We start from the raw sequence: 24,193 nt of genomic DNA, 5'->3' as shown, positions 1-24,193 counted from the left end.
GCACTGTCATCATGATGTTTGCTCTGGTCGCGCACTCCTGAAGTTTCCATTTGCGGGGAAAAGAGGCGAAGAAGTCATTTTCGTGTAGCAACTTTAGCATCTTAACAGACTTATTAGCTTGTGTGCACTCTATTTATCTGGTACACAACACACATTAGTATGGTATCAAAGATGTAGTTACAAGTACTCTCCCATACCTGTACCTAAAAAAGAGCCGTATAATGAAAGGCCCTTCACGGAAGTTTAAACGGGAACATTATCACCAGACCTATGTAAGCGTCAATATATACCCTGATGTTGCAGAAAAAAGACCATTTATTTTTTATACCGATTTCCAAACTCTAAATGGGTGAATTTTGGCGAATTAAACGCCTTTCTGTTTAGCACTCTCGGCGCAATGATGTCAGAACGTGACGTCACCTAGGTAATACAGCCGCCATTTTCTTTTTCTCAAACACATTACAAACACCGGCTCTCAGCTCTGTTATTTTCTGTTTTTTCGACTATTTTCTGGAACCTTGGAGACATCATGCCTCGTTGGTGTGTTGTCGGAGGGTGTAACAACACTAACAGGGAGGGATTCAAGTTGCCCAAAGATGCGAAAGTGGCAAGAAATTGGACGAAATTTGTTCAAAATACCAGGGTTTGGGTAAAGCCGACGAAATGGTCAGTCATTTGTTCCGCACACTTTACCGACAAAAGCTATGCTACTACAGAGATGGCAAGATTGTGTGGATATCCTGCGACACTCAAAGCAGATGCATTTCCAACGATAAAGTCAAAGAAATCTGCCACCAGACCCCCATCGAATGTGCCGAAGTGTCTGCACATTTTACCGGCAGTGCTAAGGCAGACATGGCACAGAGGTGTACTGTATGGATAACCTGCAGATGCATTCCCAACGATAAAGTCAACAAAATCACAAAGGTGAGTTTTGTTGATGTTATTGACTTATGTGCTAATCAGACATATTTGGTCGCGGCATGACTGCCAGCTAATCGATGCTAACATGCTATTTAGGCTAGCTGTATGCACATTTGAAACTATATTTACATCCAGCGTTTCCATCCACCCACATTTAATGCCAAACAAACACTTACCAATTGACGGATTTAAGTTGATCCAGTGTCACAAGATGCAAAACTTCCGATCGTTGGTCTGCACATTTTACCAGCGATGCTAATGCAGACATGGCTGAATAGCATCAATAGCTATTCGCTCAATAGCTTCAGTTTCTTCTTCAGTTTCGTTTTTGCTATCTGCCTCCATACTCCAACCATCCGTTTCAATACATGCGTAATCTGTTGAATCGCTTAAGCCGCTGAAATTCGAGTCTGAATCCGAGCTAATGTCGCTATATCTTGCTGTGGTATCCGCCATTGTTTTTTTGTATTGGCAGCACTGTATGATGTCACAGGAAAATTAACAGTGGCTTCGAGAGAACGAAAAAAAGGCACTTTAAAGCTTTTTTTAGGGATATTCCGGGACGGGGAAAATTTTGAAAAAAACTTCAAAAAATAAAATAAGCCACTGGGAACTGATTTTTATTGGTTTTAACCCTTTTGAAATTGTGATAATGTTTCCCTTTAAGAATCACTGGGCTACAAGAATAGCAGCATTACATTAAATAGAGGACATCTGGGATCCCTCAATATCACAACAAAGCTGATAAATGAAATGAAAAACAAATCACGTGGACGGCTCAATTAAAATGCTGTATAATGTTTTATCTTTTCTAGTACCTGGAGTTGCGTTTCAGCCGGCCCATTCGAGTATTAGGGACTTCAATGTACATTGTGCAGACGGTTGGTGACCTAAAACTACTTCTGTGAGAATGTGGAGTAAAACTGGAAAAAAAACACAGCAAACAACATCTGTCAGTTCCCCTCTTGCTTTATGGAAAAGGACATCTTGTGTGAATGTGAATAGCAAGCATCATCCAATCAACTAATGGCAACTCTCTTATTAGGCCCTGTACACTGGTCTGGTCATTTACGCTCCTGCCCTGGCACTGAATCAGAGTAAGTCAACAAAGAACAACTGTGTCAAGCGTTTACATGTCCCAATGATGCCTTCTCTCAGTAAAACAAGGCTAGAACCTCTCAACAAAACCAAGGTGAGGTGAAGTCCATATCTGGAATCAAATACCAGGGTAGGTGCACGCAGAAAAGCAAGAAGTGCTGTTAGGCGGTTGAGAGTTCAACAAGGGATGGAGCTGAGATAAGGTGGTGAGGACTGCTGCAGTGCTCGCAACAAGGAAATAAAAAGTGAATATAGCATGGAAGCTTGGGCGAGACACATTATCCACCTGCTCCCAGTGCCACCCACACTGGTTTTAAAGGCCTACTGAAATGAGATTTTCTTATTTAAACGGGGATAGCAGGTCCATTCTATGTGTCATACTTGATCATTTCGAGATATTGCCATATTTTTGCTGAAAAGATTTAGTAGAGAACATCCACGGTAAAGTTCGCAACTGTCGGTGTTAAGAGAAAAGCCCTGCGTCTACCGGAAGTTGCAGACGATGACGTCGCAAGTGTGGGGGCTCCTCACATATTCACATTGATTTTAATGGGCGCCTACAACAAAAAGTGCGAATCGGACCGAGAAAACGACAATTTCCCCATTAATTTGAGCGAGGATGAAAGATTTGTGTGTGAGGATTATGATAGCGACGGACTAGAAAAAACAAAAACGAGTTAAAAAAAAAAACGCAATTGCATAGGAACGGATTCTGATGTTTTTAGACACATTTACCAGGATAATTCTGAGAAATCCCTTATTTTTCTATTGTGTTGCTAGTGTTTTAGTGAGTTTAACAGTACCTGATAGTCGGAAGGGTGTCTCCACGGGTGTGTTGACGCCAATGTCTCAGGGGAGTCGACGGCAGCTTCATGGACGGCCCAAGCTCAGCTTTTCTCCGGTAAGAAGCGACTTTTTAACCACAATTTTCTCACCGAAACCTGCTGGTTGACATTTGGTCTGGATTCATGTTCGCTCTGATCCATAGTAAATTTTCACCTCCGGGAATTTCAAACAAGGAATCACCGTGTTTTTGTGTGGCTAAAGGCTAAAGCTTCCCAATTCCATCTTTCTACCGTAACTTCTCCAATATTAATTGAACAAATTGCAAAAGATTCAGCAACACAGATGTCCAAAATACTGTGTAGTTATGCCGTTAAAGCAGATGACTTTTAGCTGTGTGTGTGCGTAGCGCTCATACTTCCTAAAAACCTGTGACGTCTTGCGTACACGTCATCATTACACAACATTTCCAAGACGAAACTCCCGGGAAATTTAAAATTGTAATTTAGTAAACTAAAAAAGCCGTATTGGCATGTGTTGCAATGTTAATATTTCATCATTGATATATAAACTATCAGACTGCGTGGTGGGTAGTAGTGGGTTTCAGTAGGCCTTTAAAAATGTACCTGATATATTGAGTTTCACAATGTAAAGCGCTTTTAGTCACTAAAGAAAAGCGCTATCTAAATATAATTCACTTCACTACATGTGGAAACACAAGGAAGCAACTGGAACTAGGACAGACCCTGTGCTGACTCAATCTCCAAACTTTCTTCTGATTCAGTCACTGGCCTGGACCTGTGGGGAGTGCTGGTGGCCACAGGGGCAGTGTGCATCCTCTACTGCACCTTGGTTGGTAAAACACTGTTTCAATCCACAGCAGTTGTGTGCAAACCTAGTCAAACACCATTTTTAACTCATTATCTATTCCAAGCATTGCATTTTAGCTGCTCATGCTACACTTGTGCTCATCTTGTCCCTAGGGCGGCCTGAAAGCAGTCATTTGGACAGACGTGCTGCAGATGGTGATTATGTTGGCAGGTTTTGTGGCTGTGATAGCGAGAGGGGCAGTGCTGCAGGGGGGCGTGGCCAACATCTGGGAAGATGCCAGGCGAGGAGGCAGGCTGGAGGCCTTTGAGTAAGATCACAACTTGTCATACATAGTTAAGGTTGCACACACCAGTGATATTCTATATCTGGAGAGTTTATGAAAATAAGCTTATATAGTGCAGTATATATACAAATACTTATTCTGACTATTTCCAGCTCATAAATACACATGTATCAGACAGAAATAAAATAAAATAACTTTAAAGGGCCAGGCTGCAAAAACTAAATGATTTTACTGCATGTTTTGGAGCACTTATAGGAGTCTGATTTACTGAAGCTTTGTGTGTACTAAAACACGTGCAACCTTGATAGCACACAAAGTGATCTACTAAACGTGTGTAAAGTAGATTGCATCTGTTAAGTGAGCAGAATAAGGTGTGCAAACCCTTTGCGTCTGTCTTAATTAGTATGCAAAATATACAGTGCCGCCAAAAGTGCGGACACACTTTCACATTCAATGTGTTTTCTTTATTTTCATGACTATTTACATTGTAGATTATGTACTTAACAAAAAAAGGTGAAATAACTTATATTTTAGTTTCTTCAAAAGAGCCACCCTTTGCTCTGATTACTTTTTCACACACTCTTGGCATTCTCTCCATGAGCTTTAAAAAGTGAAATGGTTTTCACTTCACAGGTGTTCATTCATAGTTTTGGTGTGACAATCTACAATGTAAATATTCGTTAAAAAAAGAAAACACATAGAATGAGAAGGTGTTTCCAAACTTTTGGCCTGTACTGTATGCTAATCATCTAAACCAATGGTACCCAACCTTTTTGTATCCGCAGACCGGTCAACGCTTAATAATTTGTCCCGCGGCCCGGGTAAGGAGGTGTGGGGAGGATCCTTTTTTTTTATTTTATTTTTTTTTCTTTGTCATGAAAAAGGGAGGTTTTTGTGGTTGGTGCACTAATTGTAAGTGTATATTATGTTTTTATGTTGATTTAATAAAAATAAAAAAAATAATAAAATGTTTTATTTATTTATTTTTTAAATAAAAATAAATAAAAAATTATTCTGCGGCCCGGTACCAATCGGGCCACAGCCCAGTACCGGGCCACGGCCCGGTGGTTGGGGACCATTGATCTAAACAACCGCGATACTGGGAGGAAAAGATCAAATATAATTTTCTAGTACGCACAATGTGATTAGATGACTCATCGGCACTACTTGGTGTGAGAAGGACAAACATGGCTGTGAGAGAGGAGTGCATGGACACACGATGGAAGTAAATGTACGTTTCAACATATTGGGATGGTCAGAAATAAATTAAAAATATTACACTAGTCACTATTCTACTCAGCAACACTATTTTATGATTTTAGCTGCTAGATGACCTAAAGGGGAACTGCACTTTTTGGGGAATTTTGCCCATCATTCACAATCCTTATGAGAGACAAGAACACATGTTTTATTTTTGTCACGGTGGGTAAAACTGGTGGACCCAAATGCAGAAAAGACAAGCTGAATTAGAGTTCAAGGGTTATTATTAATAAAACCTGAGGGAAAGGAGGGAGCTTGTAGTGCTTGGCTTTGCAGTCCAGGAGAGCACACTAAAGCTGGCAGGCTGAGGCTAACAGGCTGTGGATAGCAGGCCGTGGCAAGCAGGCTGAGGCAGGCACACACGGTAGGTAGGGAACTGAAGGCAGAGGAAAAAACAGGGGTAAGATGAGGAGCCAAAAACACAGAAATGGCAGGTTCGCAAGATTTTCAAAAGTGCTAAAATTCTAGGACAAACGGGCGAGAAGCGTTACCACATGTAGAAGGTGAAACGATCTGGCGATCGCGTCGAGTGAAGTCCAAACATTTGTAGGCTGCAGGTGAGTTGCTGGGATCAGCTGTGCCAGGCTGAGAGCTTGAGCCAAGCTTACGCGCAAAACACACCCACTCTCCCAAAGACACACAAAGACAAACAGACACAGACAGACAGACAGACTGTGACAATTTTTGCATTCTAATTTGTAATAATCAGTTTGTTCTAGGTGGCTAGCAATGCAACTAATGGGATTAATCTATTCTGCCTCTAAATCACTTTAAAATGCATTCAAAAACCATCTACAACACTTCCTTTATGTTATGTAACCTGCATTATAACCAGAGTTGAGCAACATTATTTTTGTAAGAGCTAACACTGTGGAACTCTTTTTAGACCATACTAATTAATCACCTTGAGACGGCATGCTATGGTATTAGTCATAAACTAGCTTCTACGTCAGCAGCTGAATGCTTTTGGAGTTAGTAATATACAACACAATCTTTACTGAGAAAAAAACATGAACAATCATATTACAGTATCTATTCATCCATCCATCCATTTTCTTCTGCCTATCCGAGGTTGGGTCGCGGGGGCAGCAGCCTAAGCAAATAAACCCAGACTTCCCTCTCCCCAGACACTCCATCCAGCTCTTCCTGGGGGATCCCGAGGCGTTTCCAGGCCAGCCGGGAGACATAGTCTTGTCTTCCCCGTGGCCTCCTACCGGTCGGAGGTGGGTGGAATCCTGACCAGATGCCCGAACCACCTCATCTCGCCCTTCTTGATGTGGAGAAGCAGTGGCTTTACTTTGAACTCCTTCCGGATGGCAGAGCTTCTCACCCAATATCTAAGGGAGAGACCCGCCACTCGGTGTAGTAAAATAATTTCTGCCACTTGTACCCGTGACCTTGTCCTTTCGGTCATAACCCAAAGCTCATGACAATTGGTGAGGATGGGAACGTAGATCGACCGGTAAATTGAGAGCTTTGCCTTCCGGCTCAGCTCCTTCTTCACCACAACAGATCGATACAGCGTCCGCATTACTGAAGACGCCACACCGATTTGCTTGTCGATCTCAGGATCCACTCTTCCCTTACTCGTGAACAAGACTCCGAGGTATTTGAATTCCTCCACTTGGGGCAAGATCTCCTCCTTAACCCGGAGAAGGCACTCCACCCTTTTACGGGCGAGAACCATGGACTCAGACTCTGAGGTGCTGATTCTCATCCCACTCGCTTCACACTCAGCTGCGAAACGGTCCAGTGAAAGCTGAAGATCCTGGCCAGATTAAAGTCGTTTTCCACGGCTTCCCCGAACTCCTCGAGTTTTTGCCTCCGCGACCGCTGAAGCCGCACACCGCTTGGCCTATGAGCCAAAATAACCCGACAGGACTCTTTCTTTCGTCAGCTTGACAGCATCCCTCACTGGCGGTTCTAGGATTACCGCCACGACAGGCACCAACTAACCAATCAGCCGCCTTGACAATAGTGGTGCGCAACATGGTCCACTCGGACTCAATGTCCAGCATCTCCCTTGTGTTCAAAGTTCTTCCGGAGGTGGGAATTGAAACTCTCTCTGACAGGAGACTCTGCTAGACGTTCCCACCAGACCCTCACAATGGGTTTGGCCCTGCCAGGTCTGTCCGGCATCTTCCCCCACCATCACAGCCAACTCAACACCAGGTGGTGATCTGTATAAAGCTATTCCCCTCTCTTCACCCAAGTGTCCAAAACCAGAGGCTGCAAATCCGATGACACAACTACAAAGTCGATCATGGAACTGCAGCCTTGGGTGTCCTGGTGCCAAGTGCACATTTGGACACCCTTATGTTTGAAAATGGTGTTTGTTATGGACAATCTGTGATGAGCAGAAACGTCCAATAACAAAACACCACTCAGGTTCAGATCCGGACGGCCATTCTTCCCAATCACGGCTCCCCAGGTTTCCCTGTTGTTGCAAACCTGAATGTTATAGTCCCCCAATTGGACAATGGAATTACCCGTGGGAGCACTTTCCTGTACTTTAGTGTATTCAAAAAGGGTGGATACTCTGAACTGCTGTTTGGTGCGTAAGCACAAACAACAGTCAGGACCCGTCTCCCCACCTGAAGGTGGAGGGAAGCTACCCTCTCGTCCACTGGGTTGAACTCCTACGTGCAGGCTTTGAGCCGGGGGTAAACAAGAATTGCTACTCCAGCCCGTCGCCTCTCACTGCGTGTAGCGCCAGTGTGGAAGAGAGTCCAGCCCCTCTCGAGAGAACTGGTTCCAGAGCCCTTGCTGTGCATCGAAGTGAGTCCCACTGTTTCAAGCCGGAACTTCTCCACTTCGCACATTAGCTCAGGCTCGTGGAATGTCCCCCAGCGAGGTGACATTCCACGTCCTAAATGCTGGCTTATGTAGCCGAGGATTGGTCCGCCAAGTGCCCTGCCTTTGGCTTCCGCCCAGCTCACATTGTACCCGACCTCTATGGCCCCTCCCATGAGTGTTGAGCCCATTGGAGGGGGGACCCACATTGTCTCTTCGGGCTGTGCCAGGCGAGGCCCATGGGGACAGGCTCGGCCACCAGGCGCTCGCCATCGTGCCCCTACTGCAGGCTTTGCTCCAGAGGGGGGCACCAGTGACCCACGTCCTTGCGAGGGAAAACTGAGTCTTGGTTTGTTTACTTCTATACAAGTATTCGAGCTGCTCTTTGTCTGATCCCTCACCTAAGACCTGTTAGACATAGCTCCTAGGATCATTGGGACACGCAAACTCCTCTACCACAATAAGGTGGCAGCTCAGAGAGTTGTAAATAATACTTTACGGTATCTGTAAAGTATTATTTCATTTTCTGTTTGTACACAGCTAGCCAGACAGTGTATGTTGTTGTAGTAACACGCATGACATGTACAGTAACATGATCAATATTATTGTGAGTCATTCCATGGACAGTGGTGTAACACAGGTGTCAAATCCGGACACTATTAGGCTCTTGTTCTTTATTACGCTTTGAGCTCTCCACGCTCTTCCTAGTCATGTGACTGCCGCAGGGGAGACAGGTTGTGTTTCTGCTCGAGGTAGGTTTTTATTCTCGTTTTCACCCGAAATATTGTGCTGACGGGATTCTAAACTAAATGCCTATTTGTTAACTTTATACTTGATAATAAGCACGTTTAGTGCACTGACCAATATGTGTAGGTCATATTTATGCTGCTAATGGTTAGTGCATGTGCCTCACAATACAAAGGTCCTGAGTAGTCCTGAGTTCAACCCGCCTTCCGCCCGAATGCAGCTGAGATAGGCTCCAGCACCCCTGCCGACCCCAAAAGGGACAAGCGGTAGGAAATGGATGGATGGATGGTTATTTTAGCACTTTATTGCATATTGTGATTCTGACATGTATGTTGATTTATATTGTACAATATTGAGGAAAAACCGAGAACCTGTTCTTAATACTTTATAGTGCAATTAGTGCTATTTAATGAAGATATTTGATTTGTGTACACATTAATTTATAAGGATGGTCCTGGTTCTTACACAGGCCAGGCTTTTTTATTCATGGCGAGCTAAGGCAAAAAAAAGCATCTAGTCCAAGGATCGTTTTTTGGAAGATTCCAGCCAGGAACCCCACCACCTGTTCTGTCTGGGCTGGTAGGAGGCTCTTGAGCCAAACCTTTTGAGCCAACCCTTTACACATTTTCATCCTTAACTATGGACTGTACTGCTTTACTCTCTCCAAAACCTTTCTCCAAAACCTTTCTTATCTGAGCTGGGATTTAAACAAGATCCAGAAACACTGAATAATTGAATTGAAATTGTATATATGTATATAGTAAATGTGTTTTCTTCAAATTGCTGTCACGTTGAATGGCCATTCAACTCATTGTTGTGTATATAGCTGATGTCCATCACTAATTATTTAATACATGGTGCCAACCAAACTGCAATTCAAGCTCTGCCTTCTCTCTCTGAGTCGAAACTCTAGTCTTCTGTTCCTAGCCCATGACACCCCAATTACTTTACATTGATTTGTAGCACATATGTTACAGTTGGGTAAGTACACAAATAATGTCGACATAACTTGGCTCCAAGCTCCACTTCTACAACATCGAAGTCACACCGACCTCATTCTCTTGGCTTCCGTCTACTCCAGGGTTCCAGCTTCTCTTCGTGCTGCTTCTATAAGCAGTAGTTCATCCTCTGTATGTTCAGCTTCAAAATACATGTCCACCTCTGGCATAGTCACTAGTGAAAAAACATTATGTGAGTTGTGTATTACAAATGCTATTTGTGCAGGAATTTTCCAGCCTGGCGCTGGTTAGTTCTATCTTAACTGACTCCTCATCCGGACTAACAGACACTGTAATTGCATGTGTCCACGCTTGCTCTTGTCTAGTTAGTCAAGTGTTACCAAAACAGTAATCTATGTTTCTAGACAGAATGATGGTGCCTTCCCGGTTAGGGTGAAGGCTGTCCCTCATCAGCAAGCTCGGTTTGCCCCAGAAAGAGGGACAATTATCAATAAACGTGAGTCCCTGTTTTCAACAAAAACTAAACGAGACTAAAGCAAGACTAATCTGCTATAACTCTCATCATTGCCTCTCGCAGGCAGGGGGCCAGAGACAAGTACTCAATGCCTGGACATCTTTCTAGTTCTAACTATGTTCCTGTTTGTAATCTCTGAATGTCTCATCCTAGGGTCATTGAAGCCAACGTCTACGACTATGTTTGCGTAGCTAGTGGTGTGATTAGCCTGTTGTATGTGTTTACCAGGCCTGAAACGAGTTAGCTGCCTAAGATTAGCTTCAATATCAGGTGCTCTGGCTTTGGGAATACACTTAATTGTGGCTGGTTTGCTAAGCTTTATGTTTTGGGTGATGGAGTCCCCTATGACTGAGGTGTGGTGCCTTGTAGACTGGGGTGTAAGACTAGCTGAAGGGCTAAATCTATTATGCGTCTCAACTGGTTCTACGTTGCTTATAGGCCGCTTAGGGTGCTATAAGATGGGCTAGTTAGCTCGGTACAGCTAATGCTAACAGATGTGTCTGCGAAGTTATGAAATGACTCTGCTGTGACTGGTGGACACGGTGCTGGAGTAGAGCTAAGCTATCCATGAGTAAGATGCACAAAAAACAAGAAGCCATACTTACTTCTTTCTTTCTTTCACTGAGTCAAGTTTTTTTTGCCTTTGGAGCACAGTAGATTCAGACTGTAACTAGTTTAGCTTTGCTAGCTTAGTAACTAGTTAGCCGAAAGTGAGGCACTGAAACAGAGAGTATAAGTTTGATAAGACTGTCAAATATGTTGGAGAAGGAATAACGAAAGCTGTAAATCAATTAGAAGCACACAGACAGAAAGTTAGCACTTAGCTTTTGAGCGGCGAAACAGCGAGAGCGATCAGACTTAGAAGGCTACATTGGTAACTCTCATTAGCCACATTTTGCAAGCGTTTTTTTTAAACAGTTTTTAGAATCCCTAAAGTAAAAACATGTTTGCTCTTGTTTCTCATGATTGTGAATGATAGGCAAAATTCCAAACACCAGTGCAGTTCCCCTTTAAGTGGCTAATTAATTAAAGCAAATTTAAATGATGCGTTTTGGTGTCATTTAATGACATTTGTTTTCTCACAAAGAATATGTGTTACTAACATAAATTATTTGGGATAAAAAACTTCTTGAAGTAGGCATATTTTGCAACTTGAGCACAGCAGTGCAGCCTCGATCCTGTCATGCACCTTCAGTACTAAATATCAATGTACAAACGTAAGTGCACTGAACGACTGCTTCTACAACTCCCATAAAAAATGGTAGATGTGTGGAACCATAGCAAAACACCAAAGTTATGAGCATGATAACATAAATGTGCAGTAAATGAGTCTGCCTATTATTTGGTACACGCAAAATCCTCATTTAAATAAGGCGTTATGCACCACTTTTTAGTTGTAGTCTTAGTAAATCCAACACAACATGCAAACTAAAAGTACAGTTCACATTATTTTAAAGATTGCACATGCTGATTAGCATGTGGTGTTTTGGATCTGAGTAAATCAGGCTCATATAGTATATACTCAGCTCTACAACCAACTTTAAGATGAAACAAAATAGCAAAATAGCAAAAATTCAATTTGCTGACTCCCCACCTGAAAATGTTTTAATCTGACTTAGCTTTGACCCTGATCCACTGAAGCGGCATACTTTTTGGACCATCACAATCGGTGGCAGCGTGATGTGGGCATCCATCTACGCCATCAACCAGTCCCAGGTGCAGCGCTACATTTCCTGCAAGACATTGGGCCATGCAAAGATGTGAGCATTCCTGCACGTACATCCTCACCATTATGCAACATCGTTGTGACAGCTAGCTTATTGCGCCCAGGTCTTTGTATGTAAACATGGTGGGTTTGTGGGTGACTGTGAGCCTCGCTGTGTTTGCCGGTCTCACCATGTTCTCCATTTACAAGAAGTGTGACCCGTTCACCAATGGTGACATTGACACCACTGACCAGGTAACCAGTCAAATGTCACCTGTGAAGCGTGTGTTAACTGCTTTGTCTTAATAAAAACAGTTGCTGCCTTACCTTGTCATGGACATCTTGGCAGACTACCCAGGAATCCCTGGCTTGTTTGTGGCTGCTGCATACAGCGGAACCCTGAGGTGAGTACACATTATGCACACCTGCGCAACCAAACATAACAGCTGGGTTTAGGCTTTAATTCGTACTGTCAGAGAGAACGATGCAGCATGTTTACTTTTGCGGGAGTGGTTCATTCCCTCTCACTAAGTCAGTTCCTAAGAAATATGACTAACTTCCACATGGGTTCTTCAGCACAGTGTCTTCCAGCATCAATGCCCTTGTTGCTGTCACTGTGGAAGACTTCATCCGTCCCATATGCAAGAACCTGACACAGAAGCAGATGACTTGGTTGAACATGGGCCTGAGTAAGTCTTATCTAACCCTTTTCACAAATACAACAGAAATCACATGCTTTGCTCTGTACAAACATGTCTAAATTGTTTGGAGAACAGCCATAAGAAGCACAACATAAAGGCAACAGTAGAGTGTGAGATCAGTTGTGTTGAAAAGTGCCTTGGCTACCTGAAACAACAAAAGGATGTTAAAATGTGAGTGAAACGTAGCAGGCTGTCACAAAGTGATAAGTGTTCACAATTTCATCTCTGGAAGCTTCTGTGCGTAAACTAGCACAAGGTGAACAATGTGTGGAGAGATGACAGCTCTTACACAAGTTGATGTACAGCATGTATATGTCGGTCATCCTCTTTTTAAAACAGGCCTGGGCAATTATTTTCACTCGGGGGCCCACATTTAGAGAATAAAATGTGTCTGGGGGCCGTATATCTGATTTTTCGGGAACACTAATACAAAACCTCACAATAATGTCTGAATGAATGCTAAAACGTTATGAAAGACCACCTTAAAAATGGAATGGAATTTTACATTTTTTTTACTGAATGAGACACCCAGAATGTACTGTACATGAATGTGGGTTTTACAAAATAATGTGAAGGATAAACGCGCTATATAAATATAATTCACTTCACTAAAACACTGAATATTGACAACATGTCTCCATCCACATATTGTCGCAAACTCGCATGGCTGCCATTGTAGTGACCCCATGCTGCAGGAACCAGGAGAGTGAGGATCAGGTAAGATGATTTAATTCAAAGCAGACAAAGCAGTCTTGCATGTAACAGTTCTCAAAACATAAGTCAATCCTCAAGCACTGAGGAGCGCGCAAGACAGGCATAAATTGAAACATGCTGATTGGCAGCAGGTGTGGACTAGCTGCCAATTAACAGCAGGTGAGGGGAAAACAGCGCTCAGCGGGACACGCAGGAAATAGAACCAAAATAAGAGAACTTATAGGAAATAAACACAAAACAAGGAAGCACAAACAGAAATCAAGTGACAGATCGTCACACATATTTTACAATCAACAAAAATGCAACAAACACAACAAAATATGAACACGAAGTGTAACAAACCCAGCTTACTATCTGATATATCACTAAGCTTTAGAACTTTGTTGTAAAAATCTCCTTCCACCTCTGTCCCTGACACCCACAATTTACTCTGGAAACACTCTGTGGAAACACTGCTTGGTGCCTCGGCTGAGCTGCTGTGACTTAGATCAGTGGTCCCCAACCTTTTTGTAGCTGCGGACCGGTCAACGCTTGATAATGTGTCCCGCGACCCGGTGGGGGGGTTCTTTTTTTTTTTTTTGTCAGGAAAAGAGAGTTTTTTTGGGTTGGTGCACTAATTGTAAGTGTATCTTCACTAATTGTAAGTTTATCTTGTGTTTTTTATATTGATTTAATACATTTGTTTTTAAATAAAATCCTTTTTTTTTTATTTTCTTTGTCATGAAAAAGAGAGGTTTTTGTCATGAAAAATTTATGTTTTTTGGGTTGGTACACTAATTGTAAGTGTATCGTGTGTTTTTCATGTTGATTTAATTAAAAAATAAATGAATAAATAAATAAATAAATAGAAAAAAATAAATGATAATAAACATTTATAAAAAATTATTCTGCGGCCCCGTACCAATCGAGCCGCGGCTCGGCCCCGTGGTTGGGGACCACTGACTTAGCTCACCAAAGTAACTCATTAGCTGACCATAGAAACTCATTAGATGACCATAATACCTAATTAGATTACTATAGTAACTAATTAGATTACCATAATAACTGTGGAAACACTGCTTGGGGCCTCGTCTGAGCTGCTGTGACTTAGATGACCAAAGTAACTAATTAGATTACCATAGTAGCTAATTATATTACCATAGTAACTAATTAGATGACCATAGTTACTAATTAGATGAACATAGTGACTACCGTATTACCTTGAATTCCCGCTGGGGCGCTAATTAATTTAAAACCTCTTCTCACTACGGCGCTTACCAAATTTAAGTGTGATGTAAGTATACCATCATGAAAAACACATTTATTAAAAAAAAACCTTTATTATGGTCTTACCTTTACTTATAAATGAAGTCCATGCGCAGCTCCTTCTGATCAAAAGCATCGATAACTTGTTTATAGAAGTCTTCCTTATCTTTCTTCAGTTTTCAAAGTCTCCCTGTCTCGATGGAGATCTTCCTTTATTACCTCCTGCTTCGATTGAAAGTCCAGTTTAGAAAACGGTTTTATTTTAGATATTATATCCTCCATGTTAAAAGTGCAAGCGAGAGGATAAACTAAACGACCGCTGTTCACTCTTGCTGCTTGTTGTCACTTCTTCTGCAGCCGAGTAGTCGCAAAAAGGATCACTAGCGTCCTCTACCACCAGGAGGCGGGAGTCATTTAATGACTCATATTTGACACACGCAGCTATGGTATATTATTAAAATATAGCTGCTTACTGTTCTTTTTAGCATATTCAATATGGTAAGAGTTATTCAAAAAACTATAACATATAGATCGTGCTATACGTTTACCAAACCATCTGTCACTCCTAATCGATAAATCCTCCCTCAATGTCGCTTCTAAACAACTCTGCCAACTCCAAAGGTATGCGCCGCTTCCTCTTGTCGTTTTCTGCTGCATATTTCACTACGTACAGCTTGTAATCTGCAGTACATGATTTCCTTTTCGGTGCCATTTTTGTTCAGCCCTTCTCAGTTTTTATAAGTTACCGCCAACGATGAAATGATCCGTCTTAATAGCTACAGCAGTAGCATATAGCATATGGCAGTTAGCATTCCATGACCCACAATGCAGTTCTGCCATGACCCTCCCCCGCCAAATTCTTATCGGTTGACGTGTGTGCGACGATTGCTGACATTTTCTTTGTCTCTTCCGCGAATGAGATGAATAATATTGATTAATATTTTACGGTAATGTGTTAATAATCTCACACATAAGTCGCTCCGGAGTATATGTCGCACCCCCAGCCAAACTATGAAAAAAACTGCGACTTATAGTCCGAAAAATATGGTGTGTGTGTATATATATATATATATACAATATATTTATAATTTTTCTTTTTAATATATAGACAGTATTTCCTTGAACTGCCGCCAGGGCGCTAATCAATTTAAAACCCCTTCTCACTCCTGCGCTTACCAAAGGCATGCGGTAAAAGTAAGCATGCACTAATTATTTTAAAACCTCTTCTCACTCCGGCACTTACCAAAGGTATGCAGTAAAAATTTGATTGTGATGTAAGCTTGGACCTTAAATCATAATGAATAGCTCTTAATCTTCTTCCCTTTATGCCATTTCAAATTACCGGTACTGAAATCAGCCTCCTCCATTTTGAAAATGATGACAGGGGAAGTGTCACACGTGACGTCACAAATTTGACCAGGCGGTAATACTAAGCATGCGCTAATTATTTTGGGAAGCGAGTTTGTCCCCGCAGTAATTCAAGGCAGGCGCATACTATATGCCCTGCGGCAATTCAAGGAGATACGGTATATATATGTGTGTGTATGTGTATATATATATATATATATATATATATATATATATATATATATATATATATATATATATATATATGTACATACATATATATGTATATATACATATATATGTATATATACATAGTGTATTTATATATGTATATATTTATATATATACAGTATGTAGTTGTGATCGGCTTCACGGTGGCAGAGGGGTTAGTGCGTCTGCCTCACAATACGAAGGTCCTGCAGTCCTGGGTTCAAATCCAGGCTCGGGATCTTTCCGTGTGGAGTTTGCATGTCCTCCCCGTGAATGCGTGGGTTCCCTCCGGGTACTCCGGCTTCCTCCCACCTCCAAACACATGCACCTGGGGATAGGTTGATTGGCAACACTAAATTGGCCCTAGTGTGTGAATGTGAGTGTGAATGTTGTCTGTCTATCTGTGTTGGCCCTGCGATGAGGTGGCGACTTGTCCAGGGTGTACCCCGCCTTCTGCCGGATTGTAGCTGAGATAGACGCCAGCGCCCCCCGCGACCCCAAAAGGGAATAAGCGGTAGAAAATGGATGGATGGATGGATGGACAGTTGTGATCAAAATTATTCAACCCCCACACAATTTTGGTTTTAACAAGTTGGACATTTATTCCGTAATTTGTTTATAGTCATATCAAATAAAGATGCATTAAATAGACAAATGCAACTTGAATTACAACATTATATTTTGTAACATACCAAACAGTGTTATTTCTCTTAATATCTCATTGACAAAATTATTCAACTGCTATAAGATCATAACTCTTAAGAACAGAATTTGAATAAGGTCTTTTCAATCAGGTGTTGAAAACACCTGTAGATGTGATTAGAACCATAACCAGCAACAATTAAACTGATTGAAAAAGAGTATGACGCTCAGGTTTTTGTAGATGGTCAAGTGTATTTGCAACAAGGTGAAGTCCAGGGAGTGGTCAAAGAAGTCAAGAGAGGAGATAATTCCTCTTCATAAGAAAGGATATGGATATAAGAAAATAGCAAAGACATTACACATTCCAAGAGACACAGTTGGGAGCATAATTCGCAAGTTTAATGCTAAAGGCACAGTGGAAACACCACCTGGGCGTGGTAGAAAGAGGATGCTGTGTGCGTACAGTGGTGAAAAACCCCCGGGTAACAGCTGAGGAACTACAAGAGGACATTGCAGAGGGGGGAACCCAGATTTCGTCCCAGAAGATAAGGCGTGCACTGCGAGATGAAGGCCTCCATGCCAGAACTCCCAGGCGCACCCAACTTCTGACTAACAGGCACAAGTAAAATAGACTGCAGTATGTCAAAAATCATCTGGACAAACCCCAAAGGTTTTGGGAAACTGTTCTATGGCGTGATGAGACAAAACTGGAACTCTTTGGGCCTATGAATCAACGTTATGTCTGGAGGAGAAAAAATGAAGCTTACAAAGAGAAGAACACCTTTCCTACTGTTAAGCATGGTGGGGGATCAATCATGCTCTGGGGCTGTTTCTCTGCCTCAGGTACCGGGTATCTCCAGCGCGTTCAAGGCATTATGAATTCTATTTCCTACCAGGATATATTAGCTGCAAATGTCATGAAGTCAGTGACGAAGCTGAGGCTTAGGAGACGTTGGACCTTTCAACAGGACAACGATCCCAAGCATTCCTCCAAATCAACATCAGAGTGGTTACATAAGAAGGGCTGGAAGACTATGGAGTGGCCTTCACAGTCGCCAGACCTAAATCCTATAGAAAACCTGTGGTGAGACTTGAAGAAGGCAGTTGCAGCAAGTCCAAGAATATGAATGAACTGGAGGCCTTTGCCCAAGAGGAATGGGCTAAAATACCTGTAGATGGTTGCAAGAAGCTTGTGTCTGGTTATGTATCACGTTTGAAGGATGTAATTACTGCCAAAGCGTGTTCTACTAAGTACTAAAGATGCATGTAACTAGGGGGTTGAATCATTTTGTCAATGAGATATTAAGAAAAATGTCCTTTTTTGGTATTTTGTAAAATACAGTGTTACAATTTAAGTTGCATTTGTCTATTTGACACATCTTTATTTGATATGACTATAAACAAAATACGGAATAAATGTCCAACTTGCTAAAACACCAAAATTGTGTGGGGGTTGAATAATTTTGATCACAACTGTATATATATATATATATATACCGTATTTCCTCGAATTGTCGCAGGGCATATAGTATGCGCCTGCCTTAACCATGGCGCAGTGGAAGAGTGGCCACGCACAGCCCGAGGGTCCCTGGTTCAATCCCCACTTAGTACCAACCTCGTCACGTCCGTTGTGTCCTGAGCAACAAACTTCACCCTTGCTCCTGATGGGTGCTGGTTAGCGCCTTGCATGGCAGCTCCCTCCATCAGTGTGTGAATGTGTGTGTGAATGGGTAAATGTGGAAGTAGTGTCAAAGAGCTTTGAGTACCTTGAAGGTAGAAAAGCGCTATACAAGTACAACCCATTTATCATTTAAAATACAGTGCATCCACAAAGTTCGGTGAGCAGGTTGTGTTATGTGTGTTGACTTTTTGTTTTGATTGCAATTAATTTGTGCCATGTAAAGGTAGTTTGGATCGGGTCATATAAGAAATCTGTGCTAAGCAGGCTTCACGCTACATTTCATGGTCATTAACCTGATTTACTGGGGTTGTCTAAGAGATGGAGGCCCAATTGCAGCATTTGGACACGTGTATTGTTAAAATGAAGTTGGAGGCACCCCACGGGCCAGAACCCTTAATACACCGGCAACGTCTCACGGATTAAACTGAAGACGTCGGCGGGCCGCACTTAGCCCGCTGGCTAAACCCTTTTAGAATACCATATCATCCACATACTTGCCTCATAAAACGGTTCCCTAACAAAAACTACAGTGTACACAGAGTCTGACCCATGTAAAGAAAGCTGTTTTCCTACAAAGGTGTATTCTTTGGCGCCATTTGCATCGGGATGGCTGGCGTGGCTTCAATGTTGGGAAGTATCCTGCAGGTAACGCTGACATGCCTTAACACGGACTCTTCAAAGCACACATGTCCTGACACTTTCCTGTGTGCAGGCAGCTCTCTCTATATTTGGCATGGTCAGCGGACCTCTTCTTGGTCTTTATCTGTTAGGGATGCTGTTCCGCACATCCAACTCCATGGTGAGTATGAAGTATGCATGGACACTGAGCTGACAACCTGACAACCTGTTGACTCTGCAGGGAGGCCTGGCAGGAATGGTACTGGGCCTGGTGTTGACCCTGTGGGTGGGGATCGGCGGTCAGATTTACCCGGCAACCAGTGCCAAGACAAACCCTCTGCCAGTCAGCACTGTGGGATGCAACAGCACACACCTGTACAACACCACCACAACAGCTCCCTGGACCAGTCCACTGACCATGTCACCTGAGTGAGTACTAAGTACTGAACCAATTCAATAACCATGCCACCTGAGTGATTACAAAGTACCAAGTACTGGACTAGTCACAGGTCTAGTAACTATGCCACCTGAGTGAGTTCTAAGTACTGGACCAGTCCAGTGAACATGCCACCTGAGTGAGGACTAAGTACCAAGTACTGGACCAGTACAGTAACCATGCCACCTTAGTGAGTAATATGTACTAAGTACTGGACCTGTCCAGTGACCATGCCACCTGAGTGAGTCCTAGAAATCATGCAGGTTTTTTGTTTTTTTCCAACAGCCTTAAAGGGGAACTAGACTTTTAGGGTCAATTTTGCCAATAGTTCACAATCCTTATGTCAGACAGGAAGACTGATATATTGATTTTAATGCATTCTAACTCATAAATACATGTAAATAAAAGTCATCTTACAGTGGAGCTAATGGTAGCCCTCAAATAACTATCCAAAAACACCAACAATACTCCATTTAGATTCCCTGACTGGAATACTAACCAAGTATTAGTCATTTTGGTTTTAAAGCGCAAAAGCAAACAAACTAGTTTTAGCGGCACAGTGGTCAGAGGGCGCTAATTAGCTTGTGTGTTGACATCATAGGCCTTGTAAAAGTTTATTCTTCATCATCAATCATGCCTCTCACCTGGATAGTAGAAGGATAAGGATATAATCTGATCAATTGGTCAAATTTGGCATGCAATTTAGGGCCGGAAATTTGCGAGAACGACACAAAAAGAATCTTGTTCTGTGCTTGGTTCCTACCCGCGTTTTTTCTTTGTGAGGATTATGAGTGATTCTTCATCTAAACGAGAGTATATCAACATGCTCAAAGTCAGTATCCCAGTGACAGCAGACATTGTACAGTAAGAGATGTTTTATTACGTTTGTTGTCTCTAATGAAGTCTTCAGTGAGTAGAAATCAGTGATGTGGTCAAGGAAAAAGTAAATGTGATGCATTTTTGAAACTATTACATCGCCTAATGCATAAAATGAGCAAAATACATAAATTATACGTTACTATGACTGTTACTACATGACGTATATACTTACATCATGTATATATTACATGTTATTATGAATGTGACTACATGACATATATACTTACATCATGTATATATTACATGTTATTATGAATGTGACTACATGACATATATACTTACATCATGTATATATTACATGTTATTATGAATATTACTACATGACATATATACTTACATCATGTATAAATTACATATTATTATGAATGTTACTACTTGACATATATACCGGTACTTGCATTATGTATATATTACATGTTATTATGAATGTTACTACATGATATATATACCGGTACTTACATCATGTATATATTACATGTTATTATGAATGTTACTACATGACATATATACTTACATCATGTATATATTACATGTTATTATGAATATTACGACATGACATATATACCGGTACTTGCATTATGTATATATTACATGTTATTTTGAAAGTTACTACATGATATATATACCGAAACTTACATCATGTATATATTACATGTTATTATGAATGTTACTACATGACATATATACTTACATCATGTATATATTTCATGTTATTATGAATGTTACTACATGACATATACAGTGTATACTTACATCATGTATATATTACATGTTATTATGAATGTTACATTATATATATATACACTTACATCATGTATTACATTGTATTATGAATGTTACATTACATATATACTTACATCATGTATATATTACATGTTATTATAAATGTTACTACATTACATATACCCTTACAGCGTGTATATAAACCTTAATGGAGGTTTTCGGATGTTTTTTAGAGCACTTTACAGGCGGAATAGAACAACTTCCATAGGATCCATTGTTAGCTGACTCATAGTCGTTTTTATTTACGAATTAGAATGTATAAAAAAAGAAAAGCATGTTTTTGTCCTACATAGGGATTGTGAATTATTTAAAGAAACACACTAATGGTGGGTGATTAAGGAGGATATCCTGTGTGTTTAACAGTGTTAGGCCTCCATTAGCAGACTCCTGGTACTCTCTGTCCTACCTCTACATCTCTTTGTTGGGCACGCTGACCACAGTTGTGAGTGGCCTCTTGGTGAGCATGATCACAGGTAAGAACTACCCATGGTCACAAAACCTTACACAGCATTACAGAAGACAACATTAAATCACACTTTCGAGGTTTTTAGGTGGCTGCAAGCAAGAAAAGCTGAACCCTGATCTCTTTGTGAGGAAAAGTGACTTACTGTGTTTTGGCTGCAACAGAAAATCCCAGGTAGAGATCACAGAATCTATTTTTGTATTACAAACCCCATTTCCATATGAGTTGGAAAATTGAGTTAGATGTAAATATAAATGGAATACAATGATTTGCAAATCATTTTCAACCCATATTCAGTTGAATATGCTACAAAGACAACATATTTGATGTTAAAACTGATAAACATTTTTTTTTGCTAATAATCATTAACTTTAGAATTTGATGCCAGCAACGCGTGATAAAGAGGTTGGGAAAGGTGGCAATAAATACTGATAAAGTTGAGGAATGCTCATCAAACACTTATTTAGAACATCCCACAGGTGTGCAGGCTAATTGGGAACAGATGGGTGCTATGATTGGGTATAAAAGCACCTTCCATGAAATGCTAAGTAATTCACAAACAAGGATAGGGTGAGAGTCACCAAATTGTAAGCAAATTGTGGAACAGTTTAAGAACAACATTTCCCAACGAGCTATTGGAAGGAATTTAGGGATTTTACCATCTACGTCCATAAAATCATCAAAAGGTTCAGAGAATCTGGAGATATCACTGCACGTAAGCCATGATATTACGGACCTTTGATACCTCAGGCGGTAATGCATCAAAAACCAACATCAGTGTGTAAAGGATATCACTACATGGGCTCAGGGACACTTCATAAAACCACTGTCAGTAACTACAGTTGGTCGCTACATCTGTAAGTACAAGTTAAAACTCTACTGTGCAAAGCCAAAGCCATTTATCAACAACACCCAGGAACGCCGCCGGCTTCACTGGGCCTGAGCTCATCTAAGATGGACTGATGCAAAGTGGAAAAGTGTTCTGTGGTCTGACAAGTCCACATTTCAAATTATATTTGGAAACTGAGGATGTGGTGTCCTACGGAACAAAGATGAAAATAATCATCCGGATTGTTATAGGTGCAAAGTTCAAAAGCCAGCATCTGTGATGGTATGGGGGTGCACAAGTGTCCAAGGCATGGTTAACTTACACATCTATGAAAGCAACATTAATGCTGAATAGTCCATACAGGTTTTGGAGCAACATATGTTGTCATCCAAGCAACGTTATCATGGACACCCCTGCTTATTTCAGCAAAAAAAATGCCAAGCCACGTGTTACAACAGCGTGGCTTCGTAGTAAAAGAGTGGGGGTACTTTCCTGGCTCGCCTGCGGTCCAGACATGTCTCCCATCAAAAATGTGTGGCGCATTATGAAGCGTAAAATACGACAACGGAGACCCCGGACTGTTGAACGACTAAAGCTCTATATATACAAGAATGGGAAATAATTCCACTTTCAAAGCTTCAACAATTAGTTTTCCCAGTTCCCAAAAGTTTATTGAGTGTTGTTAAAAGAAAAGGTGATGTAACACAGTGGTGAACATGCCCTTTCCCAACTACTTTGGTATGTGTTGCAGCCATGAAATTCTAAGTAAATTATTTGCAAAAAAAGTTTAGGAGTTTGAACATCAAATATATTGTCTTCGTAGTGCATTCAATTGAATATGGGTTGAAAAGGATTTGCAAATCATTGTATTCCGTTTATATTTACATTTAACACAATTTCCCAACTCATATGGAAACAGGGTTTGTACAATTATTTAAAAAAAATGAAGGTGTGGCTGACTTAAATGTCCATCCACTACAGGCATCAGGGGAAAAAGTCAAGCATTTCCCACACTTTCAAACGCGAGCCGACAAGTCAGGACTTGCACACCCTGAGCTGACGAGAGAGGACGTTGAGAAAGTGACCAAACTTTAGGGTCAGATCATCACATTGCACCTCTGAGATGTATTCATCACAGCAGGGTGGCCCCTGCTGCTGGATCTGTCTTTAAACACATGTTCCAAGCCTTTGATGGGTTTGTATTCAAATGAAATGTAATATTACTGTGGACTTCAGCAGAGTCAAATTCCTGTGAAGAATCTACTCACTCACCACTAGATGTCACCAGACGGTATGTCAATGGACTAAAGAGCAGTGGTCGCCAACTACCAGGACAAGAGAAACATGAAATCATTTATAAAGGACTGCATTGACTTTGGCCTGTGCCACTAGACACACCATAAGCTTGTTTATAGATGTACAATAAACTTTTTATGGGGAGTTGTTATAACTTTGACATGGCACAATGCATATTAGCCAACATACCAAATATAAATGTGACAGATTGTTGCCAAAGGCTGATTTCCATCTGCATCTCATTGCAAAGAAACAAGCTCCCACTAATTCAGTGTTATAGTGAGTTGTATCTCTCATGCACTTATGTCTGCTGTTTTTATGTGGCACAAGTGGAAAACCGGTCCCTGAAGAGAATGCCGACATTAAACCGGTCCGTGGTGCACCACTGTATGGACAACACTGGCACCATGTTTTGTTCGATTACAACTGCATTTTAAAGTCATATTTCCTTT

At 41.3% G+C, this 24,193-nt stretch overlaps 2 protein-coding genes across 3 annotated transcripts in view; one reads left to right on the top strand and one right to left on the bottom strand.

Moving 5' to 3' along the window:
* The window catches only part of tshba (thyroid stimulating hormone subunit beta a), a 14,335-nt gene extending 7,699 nt beyond the window's left edge, over nucleotides 1–6,636 (bottom strand). Inside the window, exons 1-2 of one of the 2 annotated variants that reach the window (XM_061885094.1) lie at nucleotides 5,671–5,837; nucleotides 5,416–5,555 (exon numbers count right to left, since the gene is read on the bottom strand). In XM_061885094.1, the coding sequence (XP_061741078.1) occupies nucleotides 5,416–5,555; nucleotides 5,671–5,723 (193 nt within the window). In that variant the 5' untranslated portion in view covers nucleotides 5,724–5,837. Of the gene's footprint in view, nucleotides 1–5,415; nucleotides 5,556–5,670 lie in introns of both variants that reach the window. The other variant, XM_061885087.1, reaches the window with a different exon arrangement.
* The window catches only part of slc5a8l (solute carrier family 5 member 8, like), a 27,543-nt gene extending 3,350 nt beyond the window's left edge, over nucleotides 1–24,193 (top strand). The window contains exons 2-15 of the mRNA XM_061884990.1: nucleotides 1,740–1,805; nucleotides 1,970–2,021; nucleotides 3,590–3,657; nucleotides 3,789–3,943; nucleotides 11,812–11,952; nucleotides 12,023–12,152; nucleotides 12,213–12,301; nucleotides 12,474–12,586; nucleotides 19,015–19,082; nucleotides 19,150–19,236; nucleotides 19,297–19,484; nucleotides 21,517–21,626; nucleotides 21,705–21,790; nucleotides 23,427–24,193. Coding sequence (XP_061740974.1) covers nucleotides 1,740–1,805; nucleotides 1,970–2,021; nucleotides 3,590–3,657; nucleotides 3,789–3,943; nucleotides 11,812–11,952; nucleotides 12,023–12,152; nucleotides 12,213–12,301; nucleotides 12,474–12,586; nucleotides 19,015–19,082; nucleotides 19,150–19,236; nucleotides 19,297–19,484; nucleotides 21,517–21,626; nucleotides 21,705–21,790; nucleotides 23,427–23,540 — 1,467 coding nt within the window. The 3' untranslated portion in view covers nucleotides 23,541–24,193. The remainder of the gene's footprint in view (nucleotides 1–1,739; nucleotides 1,806–1,969; nucleotides 2,022–3,589; nucleotides 3,658–3,788; nucleotides 3,944–11,811; nucleotides 11,953–12,022; nucleotides 12,153–12,212; nucleotides 12,302–12,473; nucleotides 12,587–19,014; nucleotides 19,083–19,149; nucleotides 19,237–19,296; nucleotides 19,485–21,516; nucleotides 21,627–21,704; nucleotides 21,791–23,426) is intronic.

Source organism: Nerophis ophidion, linkage group LG02 (assembly GCF_033978795.1).
Source record: "Nerophis ophidion isolate RoL-2023_Sa linkage group LG02, RoL_Noph_v1.0, whole genome shotgun sequence".
NCBI lineage: Eukaryota > Metazoa > Chordata > Actinopteri > Syngnathiformes > Syngnathidae > Nerophis > Nerophis ophidion.
The sequence above is the reverse complement of the archived record's forward strand: the minus strand, read 5'-3'. Positions and strand labels throughout refer to the sequence as shown.